Here is a 16,844-nt window from a genome sequence, read left to right as displayed (position 1 = left end):
CTAATGTACCCATAGGAGCCCCAGGCCACGTTAGGACCTCGCCAGAGCAGCATAATACTTACCTCCAGTTCACTGATGATGACTATGGTGCTTTGAGATGTGAAGGGGCTTCTACGAGGCCTTGAAGAAGTGGGTACCAGAGCCAGGGCTACAGCCCGGGTCTTCCGGCTTCTGGGCTGTTCCCACAAGATGGTTAAGTACCTCCCATCCATCCCCACCCCCATCCCACCAGGGAGGGCACCTGGAGGCCCTGGCTGGGCTGACCTTACCCAGAGAGTCATTTTATTTAATTAATTTATTTTAAATACATTTTTATTGAATTCAGAGAGGAAGGGAGAGGGAGAGAGATATAGAAACATCAATGATGAGAGAGAATCATTGATCGGCTACCTTCTGCACACCCCCTTCTGAGGATTGAGCCCGCAACCCGGGCATGTGCCCTTGACTGGGGACCCTTCAGTCCACAGGCTGATGCTCTATCCACTGAGCCAAACTGGCTAGGGCCAGGGGGTCATTTTAAAAGAATACATGAATATGTGTTGGCTAGCAGCATGAGGAATATTCTGGAGATGTCCCTTTAGAGGCCTCCTACGCTCCAAGGTCTGCCCTAGAAGGGCCTCTGGAAGGGAACTTAACTCTAGATAGAGGGGAATCCAGGCTTGGCTTTCCTCCCTGACCCCTTGTCATTGCCAGGCCTTCTCTCTTGCCTTTCTATGGCCATTGCTCCTTTTCCTGGGAGCCCTTTCCTCCTCTTCTTAGAGAACTCTGAAATTCTACCAAACTAAGCCCTCTCAGCTCCCCAGACCCGTGCACACCTCTTAGTGATAAAACTGTAAACATCTAGGTACTTAATTGGCAGTGATTCCAAGGCCTGCCTTCCAGAAGGGGACAGTGTCATTGCCAGCATCTTTAGTCAATCGTCAGGCGTTTATTGAGTGCTTACTGTGTGCCAAGCACCTTGCTGGGTGGCATGAGAGACCCTCAGAAGCAGGTCAATTCCCTGGTTCAAGGAACTTACAATCTAGTTGAGAAGAAAGAGGAAAGATAAGGGTGCAAAGGCCACAGCCCCGGCCAAGACTTATTCCAGGGAGAGGATAGGTGGCATCTGGCAAGCTAGACTGGAAGGACATCTCGGCAGGTCTACATCATGACAAAGGAGGATTTCCCCAGGCAGAGGGGATGGGAGCAGTGGATTTCAAGGGGAAGAACTGGAATGGCCAAGGCTCTGGCCTTGGGCTTGCGTGGGGTATGCATCCGGCAAGTGTAGCAAGACCTGGCTGAAAAGAAGGGCTGGGACAGGGTGTGGAGGACTCGGGGAGTGGTCGTTGGACTTGCTTGAAATGGCATCATGGACCAAAGGGCGCTTTCCCGCACAGTGTGGAAGGTCCCTAATTTCCCACTGAGGCCCAGGGTGAGAGGTCCAGCTTCTCAATGGCTGAGCAATCCACAAAGTCGTGGGGGTAGCTGTTGGCCTGGAATGGGTTGGGCGGGACTTTGGTGATGTGGGTGTTGTCGCAGACAAGGCGTGAGAAGGACATTTTCTGTAGAGAGTCCCGCTGCTTCTCCGTGAAGACCCCAGGGTTCTCCCACCAGAACCTGCAGAAACAGAAGCACGGTCTGTATAGACAGTCCAGCTGTTGGCCCTTCCCTGTTCTGCCAATGGGGAAGGAAGGAGGTCACGGGGAACATGCTGAGGTCTGTGTTAGTCCTCACGCAGAAGGTGGGGACACCCACTTGGGGGAAGGGCCTGCCCTCCTCTGCCCTCCCACTGAGGTCTCACTTACCTATCTCCATCTCGAATCTGCTGGAACTGTTTCCCCAGCAGGCAGGCCAGGAGAGACCCCACCCGGCCCATTTCTATCAGGGGCTCAGCAATGCCCCCAATCCAGATGTCAATGTTGCTAGGGGTCCCATAGAGATCCAGTAACTTCTTAGCCAGCATTTTGTTCTTCAGCACAGCACCCAGCTCTGCCAGTGTCTGGGGCTGCCAGAGGCCGCAGAAGCCTCTCCAGGAGTTATACCCTAGGCAGAGAGAGTGACGCTGTCTCATCCCAGGGACTACTTGTCCAAAGCCCCCCTTACGGACTTCCCCACTCCAGTTCCATCAGCTCCAGAGAGTCTAGCTTTTGTGATGAGGTTCCACCGTTTTCTACCTGTGGTACGTCAGTCTCAAGAGGGCTAGCAGGTTATGTGGGTCCAGACCCTATCCTAAGCACATATGGAAACTGGAGAACAGAGATGTTAGGTAACTTGCCTAAGGCCACATAACTAGAACTGGCACAGGTGGAATTTAAATCCAGGTAGTCTGGCTCTTAATTATAACAGTAAATTGCCTCCCCTAGGTCTAAAAGAATGGCCCCGTAGTCATCCATTTCCCTCTGTTCTCCTTTTCTAAATTTTTTCTGGGCTTTCAATCTGGTTTTATAAGTCAGTTGGTGCTCTTTTCATTTGGGAATCTCCAAAATGGTACCAGATATGTTCTCTTGTTTCTACATTAGGGAGAATGGGAGATTCCATTTCACAGATGAGCAAATGAGTTTTAAAAATCGGCATATCTGCCTTCTCTTTTAGAATTGATCCAATCCTTAGGAGGATAGAAGAGAGTCCTCTAGAACCCCAGAAAGCAGCTTAATGTTCCCCAGGCCAGGTCAGACCCAGGCCCACTCACCAGGCATCCCGTGGTCCCGGCCACGCTGTATGTTAATGGCAGCCAGGTCGAAGCCATGGATCTTGTGAGTGGGCTGGAAAAGCTTGTTGCGCAGCTCTCCCGTCATCATTTTATCCTGCTTCGTCAACTTGGACTTCTTGGCCAGTAGGCCCCGTACCAGAGGGTCAATTCCACCTGCAAGGCACCTGGGGATGAGGGGAGGGTGGGGCATCTTCCACTACTGATCCCTCCCTCCACCAGACATTTTCTCTCAGGTTAAAGTAGGGCCCACTGAACTCGGGCTGCAAGTGGGGAGAGAAGAGCACAGTGCAGCCTGCAGGGTGTGCTGTTGCGCTGGGGGCGGGGGCAGTCCAGAAGGACCATTCGTGAAATAATAGCATGAAGATAAGGTTCAGAAAAAAATTTTTAGACCCTCACCCGAGAATACGTTTTTCATTGATTCTAGACAGAGAGGGAGAGAAAGAGAAACATTGATGTGAGAGATAAATATCGGTCTGTGCCTCATACACACAACCCAACTGGATGTATCGAAAGCGCTACCTGAGTATGTGCCCTGACCAGGTATTGAACCCACGACCCTTGGGTGCATGGGATGATGCTCTAACAGAACACCGGCCAGGGAGAGCTTCAGGCACTTTTCCGAACTCCAGTTCAGAGAGTTGGCTCCTTCTCCTTCCATATGTCCCCTTAAGGAATGGTGCACCATAGGAAAAGGCAGCAGAAATCTATAGAAAAATGGCCCTGACTTGGCACTTAATAGAGGTGGAAAACCCTAGAGGGGAGCAGAGAAGAGCAATTTACTTACCACACCCATCGATTCTTTCTACAGGGATGAGGGGAGCCTGACACAGGGAAAGGAGGTAGGAAAAACCTGGCACCTTAAAGGCCAGATGAGGAAAGAATAATAGCTAGAATTTATTGACCACCTCCTGTGTGTCAGGACCTGTTGCTGGGTGCTCTACACGTATATTTATTTATTTTTATTTTTTTATTTTAAAATATATTTTATTGATTTTTTACAGAGAGGAAGAGAGAGGGATAGAGAGTTAGAAACATCGATGAGAGAGAAACATCGATCAGCTGCCTCTTGCACACCTCCTACTGGGGATGTGCCCGCAACCAAGGTACATGCCCCTGACCGGAATCGAACCTGGGACCCTTGAGTCCGCAGGCTGACGCTCTATCCACTGAGCCAAACCGGTTTCGGCGACTACATGTATATTTAAAAAAATTTTTTATACCCTAGCGAGATAGGTACTATTATTGTCCACATTTTACAACTGGAGGCCCAATGAGGAGAATTCCCTTACCCAGCGTCATACAGAAAGTGCCTAGAGTCTGACTTCGGAGCCAGGTTTCCTTAAAAGCAGGCCGCAGGGTGCGACAGCCAGCTGGCAGCTGGCTGAATGGACTCACCATCTTGGACCACCCTCCAGCTGTTGAAGAAGAGGGTGTGCAAGGGGAGCTCCGGCTCTGGGCCCCAGGGCTGATAGTCCTCATCCAGGCGGGACACGGTGGAGGGAACCTCCAAGTGGCCGAAGCGGAAAGCAAAGGTGAAGACATTGGAAATTCGGGGGTCCACAGATGGATTGTAGCCTCTGTAAGGAGGGATCCACTTCTCCATCTCCACACCCAGCACAATGGGTAGGTAATCCCTGAAAGTGATGATCTGGAAGGAGAAACAAGTCATGAGGAAAGGGTGCGAGAAATGCTGCACCATGGACAGATCAGTTTCTGGTTTTGTTTTACTGAAAACAATGAACTAACATAAATGAAGAATTTTTTCAAAAAATAGGAAATCTTGCCACCACATAACACAATAATTATATTAATGTTCAGTCTTTCTAATATTTGTCGACACAATATACATTTTTACATAGTTGTAATCCTAGAGAAAGCAAACTTTTGCATTTGGCTTTTTCACTTAACATTTATCACATTTCTGCCTAACTCACAATGATGTAACTACATGTGTATAACATTCTATTGCACTCATGGGTCCTTCTCTTCTACTCTTAGGTTGTTTCCAATTTGTTCAGCAGCACAGACTTTGTGGACGGCATCCTTGGAGCAGGCGGTCTGCTCCTCGGGCTATGGGGAGCAGCAGGAGACAGAATCCTGCTTTTGGCCACAGTGGACTGGCCCAGTTTGATGGCACTTTATCTGAAGGGACGGGGGCAGAGCGGGTCATGTGGGTTTTCATTTTCTACCATGTGCAGAAAAGCAGAGAAAACCCATCTGCAGAGAGAGTGGGGAACAAAGAAGTGGAGAGGGGAGCAGAGAAGAGAGAGGGACAGAGTGAGACTAGCTGCTTTCATTCCAGATGGTTTCCCATCTCTGGCTCTAACCCTAACTGAGGCCCAACTCTACTCCCTTTCCTGGAGTTCCAGGAGAAACCCTTATCAGCTCCCACTTGCCGCATGTATAGGATTGAACCAGTCCTGAACATTGCACTAGCCTGAGTGGGTTTCTTTTTCTTGTCCAAAAAGCCTTACTATGGATGGAATTGTGTCCCCCTGAAATTCACGTGTTGAAGCTCTGACTGTGTTCGGAGATTGGGCCTGTAAAGAGGTAATTAAGGTTAAATGAGGTCATAAGGGGGGAGCCCTAAACCAATAGGACCAGTGTCCTTATAAGAAGAGGGAGAGACATCAGGTTGGTGAGGGCACAGAGGAAAGGCAGCCATCTTGCAAGCCAAGGCAAGAGGCCCCATGAGAAACCAAGCCTGCTAACACCTTGATTTTCCAGCTTCCAGAACTGTGAACAAATAAATTCCTGGCAGCCTGCATAAACTAATACAAGCCTAAACTCAGATAATGTTTAGGTAGATAGTTTTTATTCTTTGGATAATTTCCTACAAATATCTTCAGCAGGATGAACCTCAAGGAAATTATACTAAATGTAAAAAGCCAGTCTCAAAAGGATTCATACTGAATGATTACATTCATGAAATAACATAACTGTAGAGATGGAGGACAGATTAGCGGTTGCCAAGGGTTAGGGGTATGGCAAGGAGAGGGTGGATGTGACTATTAAGGGTATCATAAGGGAGTTTGGTGGTTATGGTGGAGTTAAGCATCTTTATTGTGGTAGTGGTTACATGAACCGACATATGTGATAAAATTGCATGGAGCTACACACACCCACACACACATACATGCATGATTTTATTTATAACTGGTACGATCTGAATAAATGCTATGGTTTGTATCAATGTTAATTTCCTGCTTTTGATATTGTACCATAGTTATACATAATCTTGGCATTGGGGGAGGCTGGGTGCATGTACATTTTTTTTTTTACAACTTCTTGAGAATCAACAATTATTTCAAAATTTTTATTTTGAAAATACATACATGATTAATATCAACATATCAAGCTTTCTAAGTCTTTTCTAGTTAGTCAATCAGCCAGTCAACAAGAACAATTGACTATGCCTATGACATGTGGCTTAGGTGCAGAGAATTGAAAAAAAATAATAATCCAAATAAAGAACCAAGATAACTGCTTTGTACCAACTCCAGGAGCAATGGAACCTACAGTCCCCTGGAGGCACCAGCACAGAGCATACTGAGTGGCCAACATATGAATGACTCCATTGAATACTCTAGATCCGGAGATTCATTTTGGGGAAGAGAAGTTGAAGAAACAAAAGGGAGGACTTCGAAGACCGAGACAATTGGCAAGAAGCAACGGAGGAGAAGATGGGGAAATGGAGGTGTGAAAAGCAGAGGAGGTAGCCTGAGTGTGGCAGTGAGTAGAGGGAAGAGCCAGGAGGGCCTGTGAGGAAGGTGCTGGGACTCTGTACCTGCACGAAGGCCCCCAGGATTTTCCGGGCTTCCTGGTAGAGCTTCTCTCCATCCCAATGAGGATTGAGTCTCTTCAGCTCCCTGGCCAGCCGGTTGTGCTCTCTGAGAAAGAGGGTGTGGGACGTAGCCAGCAGGACATGCTCCGAGGCTCGGGAATCTCCTGAAAGCCCAGAAGGCAGGAAGGTGGGTTCCCCCTGAGCAGCCCCAGAACCCAGTAACCTGCACAAAAACATAAATGATGGTGCCCCCAGGGACCCTTTCCTAAGCCCCTGCTTGTAGTTAACTTAAGGGAAGTCAGATGGAGAGAGGGCAGGGTGGGGATCAATAGGGTTGAATCTCGGCCACACACACACACACACACACACACACACACACACACAGTTTTTAGGGGGGCAGTGCTTTTTACTGTGTGAAGCAACTTTGAAGGTTTTAGGAATGCAGGTTTGAGGGCAGGAGCCTGGGTAGGGCTGAACTCCTCTGTGTGGTGAAGGAAGAAGAATGTGGGGATGGGGGCTATCAAGAGGGAGAGAGGGAAGGAGGAACAGGATGGGGGTCAGGTAAATGGCAAAAGACCAGATGTTTCACAAGGGGACTTCTCCGTGTGTCCTCTAATCATCAGGAACGCCTGTTGAATTCACAAATGCTTGGTCTTAGTGGTATTTTTGTGGAAAACAGGAAGGGGCTCGGTTTTGTGTCTGGATTGATAGGAGACACGTGTGGACACAGAATCTAAGACATCTACGGAGAAATCTCTGTCATGCCAGGGTGGAAGAGGGTTTGTCCTGGAGAGTGAAGTTTTGGGGCAAAGGGAAGGCCTCCAGAAGCCAAAGACAGAGAGGACCAGGAGGGCATGAGTCCCCGAATGAACAGAATTGGGGGGCTTTGGTGTGCACAGGCTATATGGAGTGCGGGCTTTGTGCCAAGCTTATAAAACACCGTAAAAATATGCATCCCTCTTAATCTAGAACTTCCTCCTCTAGGAAGTTATCTTAATAAAATTATTCCGTTGAGCACAAAAATTCATCAACAAGGATGTTCAGTACCTAAAACAACAATAAAAAATCACAGAAAAACTACGAATGACTTAACTGTCTCCAAGTAAGGTTGGTAAAATAAATTATGGTGATATGTCATGGACTACCAGGCAGCCATTAAAAATCATGTTGCAGAAGAGTATTTAAGATGAAATATTAAGTGCAGACACCAGGTTATAGAGCTTTACTGTATGACACTGATGATGTAAAATGATGTAGAACTATATCTATTATAGAAAAAAAACCAACAGAAAGATAGGCATTAAAATGTTAACAATGATTTTCTGTCGATGGTGGAATTTTGTTGATTTTCTTAATGCTTTTCTGGACTCCCTTAATTTTATTTTTTTTTTTTTTTTACAGGGAACACATGTTCTTAGATTTTGTATTCATCTGGGCCCGTCTGCCAGTCCTGGATGAGTGCCTGAGGCAGTGGTGGCTTGGTGTTTGTTTTTCCAGAAGATGAGGAGAAGAAGCCATGGAAAAGCTGCCTAGAGTGCTCGTGAGGCTTCTCTGGCCTCCCTCTGCTCTCTCTCCCTCCCCTTGTCCTGGGGCCCCTCTCTTTCCATCCTAGACTCACCTGTCAGGAAGCAGGGCACGCGGGCAGTGGTGTTGATGAACTCACAGGGGCTTGGCTTCTTGTTGTCAAAGGGCAAGTAGGCCAGCCCGTGGTCCCAGACCTCCTGGTTGACAGCCATGAGGCCCAGGGGGCTGCTGAGGTTGCGGAGGCGGCTGGCCAGGCTGGGCTCGGGGCCATACACGAAGCTGGCGTCCAGGAAGGAGGTCAGAGCGTTGATCTGCTCTCGGGCCAGGGTCTGGTAAGGCGGAGTCGGGCAGACAAACCCCGCTCGGAAGAAAGGCATGCACTTCCCTTGAGTCCTCACCTTGGGGTCATCGTGCGGGAGCTGCGGAGAGATTGGGGGTGAGAGACGGGGTGGTACAGCTGGCTCAGGCAACCTCTCCCCTGGGCAGATCTGGATGAAGCTGGCAAAGATGCTGATGGTGGCCTCCTGGGACCTGAGTATCAGACATTGACTCTAGACACCTCCTGCTGATGCTTACACATCCTGGGCCCACAACCCTGAAGTTCATTACATCCTGCTGGGTAAAAGGGCGGAGGGGCATCATTCAACCTTTCAGAGATAGGGCGTCACATTTTTGGTGGAGAGAGTCCTAAGATTACCTGGACAGGGAAGCAGGGCATGAGATAGGAACAGGTTTGTCAATCATTGCTACCAGCAACAGCTACCATGTATGTGTTTTGTAACTACCATGTGCTAGGCATTTTGCATACTTTCTCCTTTGGGTCTTCATAAAACCCCGTAAGGTAGCTAATTCAGGCCCATTTACAGGTGAGAAAACTGCGGCTCAGAAAGGTTAAGTAACTTGCCCCAAAACTTACAAACTTGAAGAGAAAGATGTGAGATTCAGATCCAGATTGGCCTCACTCCACAGCTCAGGTTCTTTACATCATACCACATAGCCTTTATTTGTTTGTTGTTTGAGTGAAAAAACCACTCTCTAACCCTAAAATCCATGAATAAGAAAAGGGGCACCGTTGCAAGTTCCTCTCCCTTCCTGCTGGAAATCCCCACAATTTCTGATTCATCCATCAAGTTTTGGCTCTTTTGGGGAGTAGCCTTCCTGGACCTCAAGATGACTTATCACAGCAGAGTCCCACAAACTTTACTATGTATAAAATGAATCTCCTGGGGATCCTGGTCAATTGTAGGTTCTGTTTCCCCATGCCTGGGATGAGGCTTGCGATTTTACATTTCTCCTGTGCCCCTGTGTGGTGCCGATGCTGCTGGTTGGGGACGTAGACAGCCCTCCCAGAGCTTCCTGATTGCACCATTAGAGGCTACTTGTCCATTTCCCACACGGGCCCTTTTTCCTCGAGGGAAGGGACAGTGTCTTATTCGCCTTTGAATCTCCAGCACATAGTGCACTGCCTGGCACGAAGTAAATGATTAATGTCTATTTACTGAATAAATGGATAAGGGAGTGAATGGACATGTGAGGGCCAGGAAGCTGTCAAATCAGCATTCAAAATCTACTTAGAGAGCCTGGTTGATGGGCCGGAAATGACGTGCCAATCAGGAAGTCAAGGGCTTGTCAGGGCCGCGCAGCTGCAGGGCCTACCACGATGGGGAAGCAGTTGTCTCCCTGCAGACAGTACTTGTCACATTGCGCTTTGGAGTACTCGCTGCTCCCCAGCTCAGTGTCGGGGGCAAAATCCAGGTCGTGGTCCACAATTTGACCCCACTGCATGAAGAGCAGGGACGTGTTTTGGTCCAGAACATCCTCCTCATTCAGGTAGCTGGCAATCTGGTTGGATACCTCACGGGCCTGCGGGAGGGGGAAGGAGGGAAGGGAGGGTTGGAGGAAAAAGTGCTTTGAGGGTTCAGATTCAACTGCATTTTTTTTTTTTTTTTAGTTCCTATGATTAAATAAGGTACGCTTACTTAATCCTCATGACAAGCTTGTGAGGTATGTGCACTACCCCCATTTTTGTAGATGAAACTGGGTCCTAGAGAGGTGAGGTCAATTCTCCAAGGTCAGCTACAAAGGGACAGGGATGGGGTTAAATACAGGCCTGTATGACTTGATGGCTTGCAAGGCTAGTACCCTTTCCACTAGGAGAAGGAAAACAAAGGCGGCTGCCTGTGAAGTGTCAGGTGTCTGGGAGGAGGAGAGGGAGAGGCTCAGGGGAGGGGCTGCCAACTCAGATGAGGCCAAGGGAGAGGACCTCCAGGCAAACAACAGCTGATGCACTCCGGGGGCCGGGGCAGGGAAAGCATAAGCAGGATGGGGTAGGGAGGCCATCTGCCTAGGACACCCCAGGGGATCTGGCCCGTGGGCAACTGGGATGTGACAGCCACGTGGCTAGGCTCCGGGCTCTGAGCTCTGCTGCCCTCTCGTGGCATGTTGAGGAACATCTCCAGGCAGCGAGTCCTCCAGTCCACCTCTCCTGCTGCGGCCCCACCGCGCACCCTCTGTCCTCCCACCTATTTCTTCTTCCTTGGTTTATGGGTGGGGAGTGCGTCTCCTCCCCTCTGACACCCATCCTTCACCCTCCTGCTGGGGCCTCACCAGCGGGATCCGGAAGCCGTTCCGGGTCTTCCCCGGCGTCCACCCGAAGGGCAGGGAGAGCCCGTCCTCGTACTCCGCCGGCAACCAGCGCGCCAGCGCCCTGTTGGCAGCGCCCAGCGCGGGGTTCCTCCTAAAACCGCAGGACCCGCCCTCAGCCGCGGCCAGTCCGCTCCCATGAGGAAGGACCGGGAGCCTCTGCCGAGGGAAAGGGGGTGGAGGAGGCGCCTCTCAAACGGAGGGTTTCTGAACTACCCCCACCCCCTGCAGGCGCGGGGCTCCTATGCCCTGGGGAAAGGTGCTGCCTCCGGTGGGATCCGGTGGTCTCTTTAGAAGATGGGTGTTGGGGGAGGGTTCCAACAGAACAGATTCCAGTGGCGCACCAAGTTCAGGAGGGTACGGCAGTGGCTGGGCCTGGAATGCCCAAGGGGCAAAGCCCCTGGCTGGGCTGGGCTGGGCTGGGCTGAGCTGGGCAGGTGGGCTGGGTAAGGCAGGTGGGCTGGGTAGGGCAGGTGGGCTGGGTAAGGCAGGTGGGCAGGGTAGGGCAGGTGGGCTGGGTAAGGCAGGTAGGCTGGGTAGGGCAGGTGGGCTGGGTAAGGCAGGTAGGCTGGGTAGGGCAGGTGGGCTGGGTAAGGCAGGTGGGTAAGGCAGGTGGGCTGGGTAAGGCAGGTAGGCTGGGTAGGGCAGGTGGGCTGGGTAAGGCAGGTAGGCTGGGTAGGGTAAGGCAGGTGGGTAAGGCAGGTGGGCTGGGTAGGGCAGGTGGGTAGGGTAAGGCAGGTGGGTAGGGTAGGACAGGTGGGCTGGGTAAGGCAGGTAGGCTGGGTAGGGCAGGTGGGCTGGGTAGGGCAGGTAGGCTGGGTAGGGCAGGTGGGTAGGGTAAGGCAGGTAGGCTGGGTAAGGCAGGTGGGCTGGGTAAGGCAGGTGGGCAGGGTAGGGCAGGTGGGCTGGGTAAGGCAGGTAGGCTGGGTAGGGCAGGTGGGCTGGGTAAGGCAGGTGGGTAAGGCAGGTGGGCTGGGTAAGGCAGGTGGGCTGGGTAAGGCAGGTGGGTAAGGCAGGTGGGCTGGGTAAGGCAGGTGGGCTGGCTGTGGTGGTAGCGAGGGCATGTCCCCCCCAGCTTCCCAGGCCCACTCACCTGTTATTGCAGTCTCCTGTAAGGGTGCGGTAGGGGCTGTCGTCGCATATCACTTCAGGAACAGGGGCCCCACAGCCCACCTCCCAGGAGAGTGCAGTCAAGTCCAGGCCCGGGTCTGAAACAGAAGGGCCGCCCCAGGGGCTGAGTTCTTTCTCCCCTTGGAGGCACTGGGGGAGGCAGAAAAGGGGAACCAGGATGAATACATTCTATGTTCTAAGCAAGCACTCCTGAGGTGGTTTCTCATCTAATGAGAAACCAATTCATTAAGGTAAGAATTTAAATTCCCATTTTGCAGAGAAGAAACTGAGACCATAGTGCTCAGAGACTTGCCTAAGGCCACACAGATAGTAACTGCGCAAGTCCCCAGAATTGTTAGTGATTCTTTGCAAGGTCATTTGAATTGAAGATCTTTCTTTTAGAATAGAAATGCCCCCGAGAAGTTAAGCACAAGTTAGTATGAGCTGGTTTGGTAAGACTGCTTTCCTTCTAAAGCTTCTCTGACATCTACAGTAGCGAGCAAGCAGGAATCTAGATAGGAAAGATGTTGGGGAGGGACAGGTCATTTTTAAGTGAGGGGCACTGTGGTCTCGGGAGAAGTAACATAGTGGGGGAGGGGGGTAGGCATCAGCGGCCTCCATGCGGGCACAGGATGGAGAGAGAGCCAACCTCCTCTGCAGCCTGTGGTTCCTCCCAGCGACTACAATGAAAGACGGGCGAGGGAATCTGGCCCAAGGGGCTTCTTCAGGGGGACCAGCTGTGAACGTTTGCGGAGACCGGGGTTCAACCCCCAGCACCTTTGAGTCTCAGAGAGTCCAAAGGGCTCCCTATTTCTCCTTACCTTGTCCCAGTTTCCTTCTTGGGGAACTTTGGGATTTGCCCAAGTCCTAGGCCATGTACCTTTCCTCACTGGATGTCAGAACCTGACCCCTTCCTGCATGACTCTCCACGAGCCGTGACATTGGGTCGGGGATGGCGGAGGAGGAACTCACGATCAATCCATCAGCTCATTGTTCCAGCTCCACGTTACCACCCAGAGCAACTTGGAAATCTCACTCCTGTGAATGCCCCAGACACAGGCGGCCTCAATGCCCCCTTCACAGGCGGGAAGTGGTGCCGCTGGGGTTTGGAACAGGGAGCCCGTGTTTACTGACTTTAGCACTTCCTCTGGACAGAGGCCTCGGAGATGTATACCAAGGGCACGAACGCCCCCCCATTTGGGGTTGACAGTGTGACCTTGCTGGGCTTTGAGTTCCTTTCTCTGCCCTCTGAGCCCCGCCTGGCCCTGCAGTTCTGAGAAGGGGGAGACAGGGGTGCTTCTCTGAGGAACAGCTCTTCAGAGGGAATGAGTTTTTGGTGTCTTCCGCTCTCTCCTGAGAGGAGATGACCCCCTTCCTGCCATCTGCGGGCTCCTGGGTTTTCCGTACCTGTGACATTGGTTGAGGTCGCCTTCGGCCTCAGTCTCTTTAAGGACTCCTCCCACACCTGCCCGTGGCGGATGGCTGTGCGCGTCCGGCCCTTGGCGTGCTTGAGGTACTCTGAGAGCTGTTGGGTGGTGGCTGCCTTATTGCTCATGGAAGTCTTCAGCCTACGGTGAAGAGCAAGGGGCGGGGCGGGGTGTGATGACCGAGCCCCCTGGGCTCTGACCTGTAGAAGGGGTGTGAGGTGGTGTGTGTAGGGGGAGGCCACGGACGGTGTGCTTTCAGGATCTTTGCTCAGTTCTCTTCTGATGCCTCTGGAAAAGCTATTCTGGGAGGAGGAAGCTGCCGTGTGCCTTTAAGCTTCGTCAGGTCTGGCTCTGGGAGAGGAACGGCAGATGGACCCAGTGCTGCCTGGATTAGTACCAGAGGGTTGTGGCTGTGCTGACTGTGGCAGAATCGATTGGGGAACCTTAAAAACACCTGAGTCCCAGGACATACAGATTCAGACTGAGGACCCCAGACATGGACCTAGCATCTCACGGCGCCTTGTGGGCTGAGAATTCTAGAAATGGCATGCCCATGAAAGCATTCTTAATCACCGTTGGCCCTAGAGCTGGGGTGGAGTTTGTTTAGATGTGGGCCTAGCACCCAGCCTCTTGCTGGCCATTTCTTGGGCCAGATGTTAAGCCTTTTTATTCCTTAATTTTCCATGTGTAAAATGAGAAGCCCAGTCCCTTTTACTAAGAAGTGTGTGATGATACAGAGATGACCGAGGCAAGGTGGTGTCCGAAAAGTCCCTCCACGAGAACACTCTCCCCTTCCCTGTGCCTCAGTTTCCTCATGCATGAGATGAAGGGGTTCTCTGAGGTCATCTGCAATATTGGAAGAGGCTCGAATTCACACAAAAGACAACGCTGCTTTAGGGGTACAATTCACTGGCTGTAACACCTGGCCTGTCACTATTAACTCTATTTCAAGTTTGAGGGGACACGGTGTCTCAGCCTGAGGGGTTATGTGGGCATGTGGGGCAAGCATAGGGACTGCGATAACTGGGCTCTAATCACCAGGCCTATCCCCTTCCAGCCTGCCCCAACCTTGATAAAAAGGAACCCTAACCTCTTTCCTGCCCCAGGACCTTCGCCTTTGCTGTTCCAGTCTCTGGAATGCTATCCCACTGCCTCTCCACAGGGCTGGCTCCTTCTCATCCTCCGTCCAGCTTCCCTGACTCCTGTACCTGCAGTAGCAACCATTGCTCTGTTGATGCCTTCATTCCATTGCCAATCATGATTACCGGATTGTTGATGTGCTTGTGTAACAAGCTGTTTAAATGTGATTATTCACATCTCCATGAGGCCCCCAAGCCCAAGAACTAATGAATGAGGTCAAGTTCTAAAGCAGGGCTGGTCATCCTATGCATGACTTGCATGGGAGGTGATGACCACTGACTTTGTGGCTCTTATTCTAACCCCAGCTTGGGGCTATAAGGGGATTGACATTAAGGAGGGAGAGAGAATTTTCATTTGGAAACAGTTGCTGAAATACTAGGTGCCACCATAGAAACCTTCCCCTGCCACCATAGAAACCTTCCTCTTTGTGTCTCAAATACCTGATCCGGGAATCCAGGAAGGCCTTGTTGACTTGGACCTTGACCTGACTCACAACGTAAGATATGGTAGCAGTCCTGGTGGCCTGTGCTTGGAGGGGGAGAAACAAGCAGCAGGGTATCAGATACCATTCCTTGGAGATGCCCTCTGCTTCTGTCCCTCTTTCTCATCCACTTCCCCCCACCCCCTCAAATCTGAGCAAGCAGAAGATCAAGATTAGGAAACTTTCTATCTTTCTCTCCCTCTCCCTTCCTCTGTGAAATCAATCTATATATATAAAAGGCTAGGTGACCGTCCATCTGTCCGTCCATCTAATCGACCGGCCGGCCGGCCAGCCAGTACACATGATGCGCACTGGCAATTTAAAAATAAACATTGACTTGTGCGTACCAGATACATATAAAGCTCTTGCTGGTGCCAATTGCATGTGTGTGTTTCGATCTGTCATTGTCGGTCATGAATTTGGTTGACACTTCTATTATAGCGGATAGCAATCTATATATATAAAAGCCTAAGCAACCAGAATGACTGGAACAACCAGTCGTTATGATGTGCACTGACCACCAGGGGGCAGATGCTCAATGCAGGAGCTGCCCCCTGGTGGTCAGTGCACTCCTCCAGCCAACCTCCCCTGGCCAGCCAACCTTCCCTGATGGGCAGGCCCTGGCCAGCAGCCAGCAGGCCCCAACTGGCCCGGCCCTGATTGGGACTGAGAGAGACGGCCCAATAGGCCCTGATTGCTGGCCAGGCCTAGGGACCCCACCTGTGCATGAATTTTGTGCACGGGGCCTCTAGTATTAAAATATTTCTTCTAATTAATTTCCTTTCCATGTGCACGAATCCGTGCACCGGGCCACTAGTAATAATAATAAAAAAAATCAGGTGCCTATACTTGTATAGGAGGATTTCTGATACCAATAATTAACCAATCAGAAGCAACCTTATGTGATGTGACCAATAAGATGCAACTCTATTATATGACTTATATATTTATGGTTCAAGACAGGGCATTCACACTTGACTGCTATCGTTATGTTGACCGTTGTCATTTTTTTAATTTGACAACCTTAGGGAAAAGAGGTCAGTGCCCTAAATAGTATGGTATTGCATGTTTTAAAAATTCTTGCGGCACACCGGCTGAAAATTGCTGCTCTGGAGTCTTCAGAGGAGCGTCCTGCTGGCACCTTGATTTTGGATTTCTCACCTCCTAAACTGTCGGAAAATAACTTTCTGTTGTCTTAAGCCGACTAGTTTGGGGTCCTTTGCTGCGTGGCCCCAGGAAAACAATACAGGGAGGCACTTACCACTTGTGGCAGATGCTGCAGCGTGGAGCCAGGTCAGGGAAGCTAGGAGGCCTGGGACACAGAGAAGGGCCCGCATCGCTGAAACAAGATACAGATCATGGTGTGAGCCTTGCAAAGCCCCCGAAAGGGGTTGGTAAAGCAGAGAAGCCCCAGGGACACCAGACACCCTAACATTGGAACAGAGAAGGGGGAGCTACAGTAACAGCATCTGCCATATGTGCAGGCCCATGCTAGGTGCTAGAATGAGGCAGTGGGAGGGAAAGAACTCAGGCTTTGGGGTCTGGAGATCCTGAGTTGTGGTTCTGCATTTGCCCTAAGTAGCTCTATGACACTGGGCAGGTTACTTAATTTACTATCTCTGGGCCCCTGGCCTGCCAAGTGAGGAGGGTTGGACCAAGTGACCCAGGACTTTTTATTGTGTCCTGACAGCCAGTGACTGAGATCCTGTACCCGTCTTGCCACCTACCTGTCTCGAAGAGAAATGCTGTTACCAAACCTGGAACATGTCTGTGGGTTCCCTCCCTCTTTCCCCTCAGGATATATTGCTCCTTGCAAGCCATCCTCTGGCCCAGCACCGGGGAAGTGTGCTCTAGAAGCAGACACTCAGCAATTCCCTTCAGACCTGGCAGGGGCTTCACCTCCCTCAAAAAGCCAATTTGATGGGAACACAGGAATGAAAGTTGTTGCAATGCTCAGACTCCTCTGAGCCCACAGCTGTGTCCCAGGCGGCCTGGAGAGATTCCAGCTCCTTTCATTATGAGCTTTAACTTGGAACCTGAATCCTC

At 50.9% G+C, this 16,844-nt stretch overlaps 1 protein-coding gene across 2 annotated transcripts; it reads right to left on the bottom strand.

Moving 5' to 3' along the window:
• Positions 1 to 1,388: 1,388 nt before the first annotated feature.
• Positions 1,389 to 16,135, bottom strand: LPO (lactoperoxidase). Of its 2 annotated transcripts, XM_008147727.3 has the most exons (12): positions 16,060 to 16,135; positions 14,758 to 14,845; positions 13,158 to 13,318; positions 11,734 to 11,848; positions 10,605 to 10,734; positions 9,654 to 9,860; positions 8,092 to 8,416; positions 6,477 to 6,637; positions 4,085 to 4,337; positions 2,669 to 2,842; positions 1,785 to 2,022; positions 1,389 to 1,596 (listed from the first exon to the last, which is right to left on the bottom strand). In XM_008147727.3, exons 1-12 carry the CDS (start codon positions 16,133 to 16,135, stop codon positions 1,389 to 1,391), a joined length of 2,136 nt encoding a protein of 711 aa, XP_008145949.2. The 2 variants fall into 2 exon arrangements, with proteins under 2 accessions (XP_008145949.2, XP_054565398.1); XM_054709423.1 differs by lacking the exons at positions 13,158 to 13,318; positions 14,758 to 14,845.
• Positions 16,136 to 16,844: the final 709 nt, after the last annotated feature.

The sequence above is a fragment of the Eptesicus fuscus genome, chromosome 20 (assembly GCF_027574615.1).
Source record: "Eptesicus fuscus isolate TK198812 chromosome 20, DD_ASM_mEF_20220401, whole genome shotgun sequence".
Taxonomy (NCBI): Eukaryota; Metazoa; Chordata; class Mammalia; order Chiroptera; family Vespertilionidae; genus Eptesicus; species Eptesicus fuscus.
The sequence above is the reverse complement of the archived record's forward strand: the minus strand, read 5'-3'. Positions and strand labels throughout refer to the sequence as shown.

Coding starts and splice junctions, on each gene's coding strand:
- LPO (XM_008147727.3), bottom strand. CDS start 16,135: ATGCGGGCCCTTCTCTGTGTCCCAGGCCTCCTAGCTTCCCTGACCTGG. Junction 14,846..16,059: donor TGCAGCATCTGCCACAAGTG/GTAAGTGCCTCC, acceptor TCCCCCTCCAAG/CACAGGCCACCAGGACTGCT. Junction 1,597..1,784: donor CAGATTCGAGATGGAGATAG/GTAAGTGAGACC, acceptor CTGTTTCTGCAG/GTTCTGGTGGGAGAACCCTG.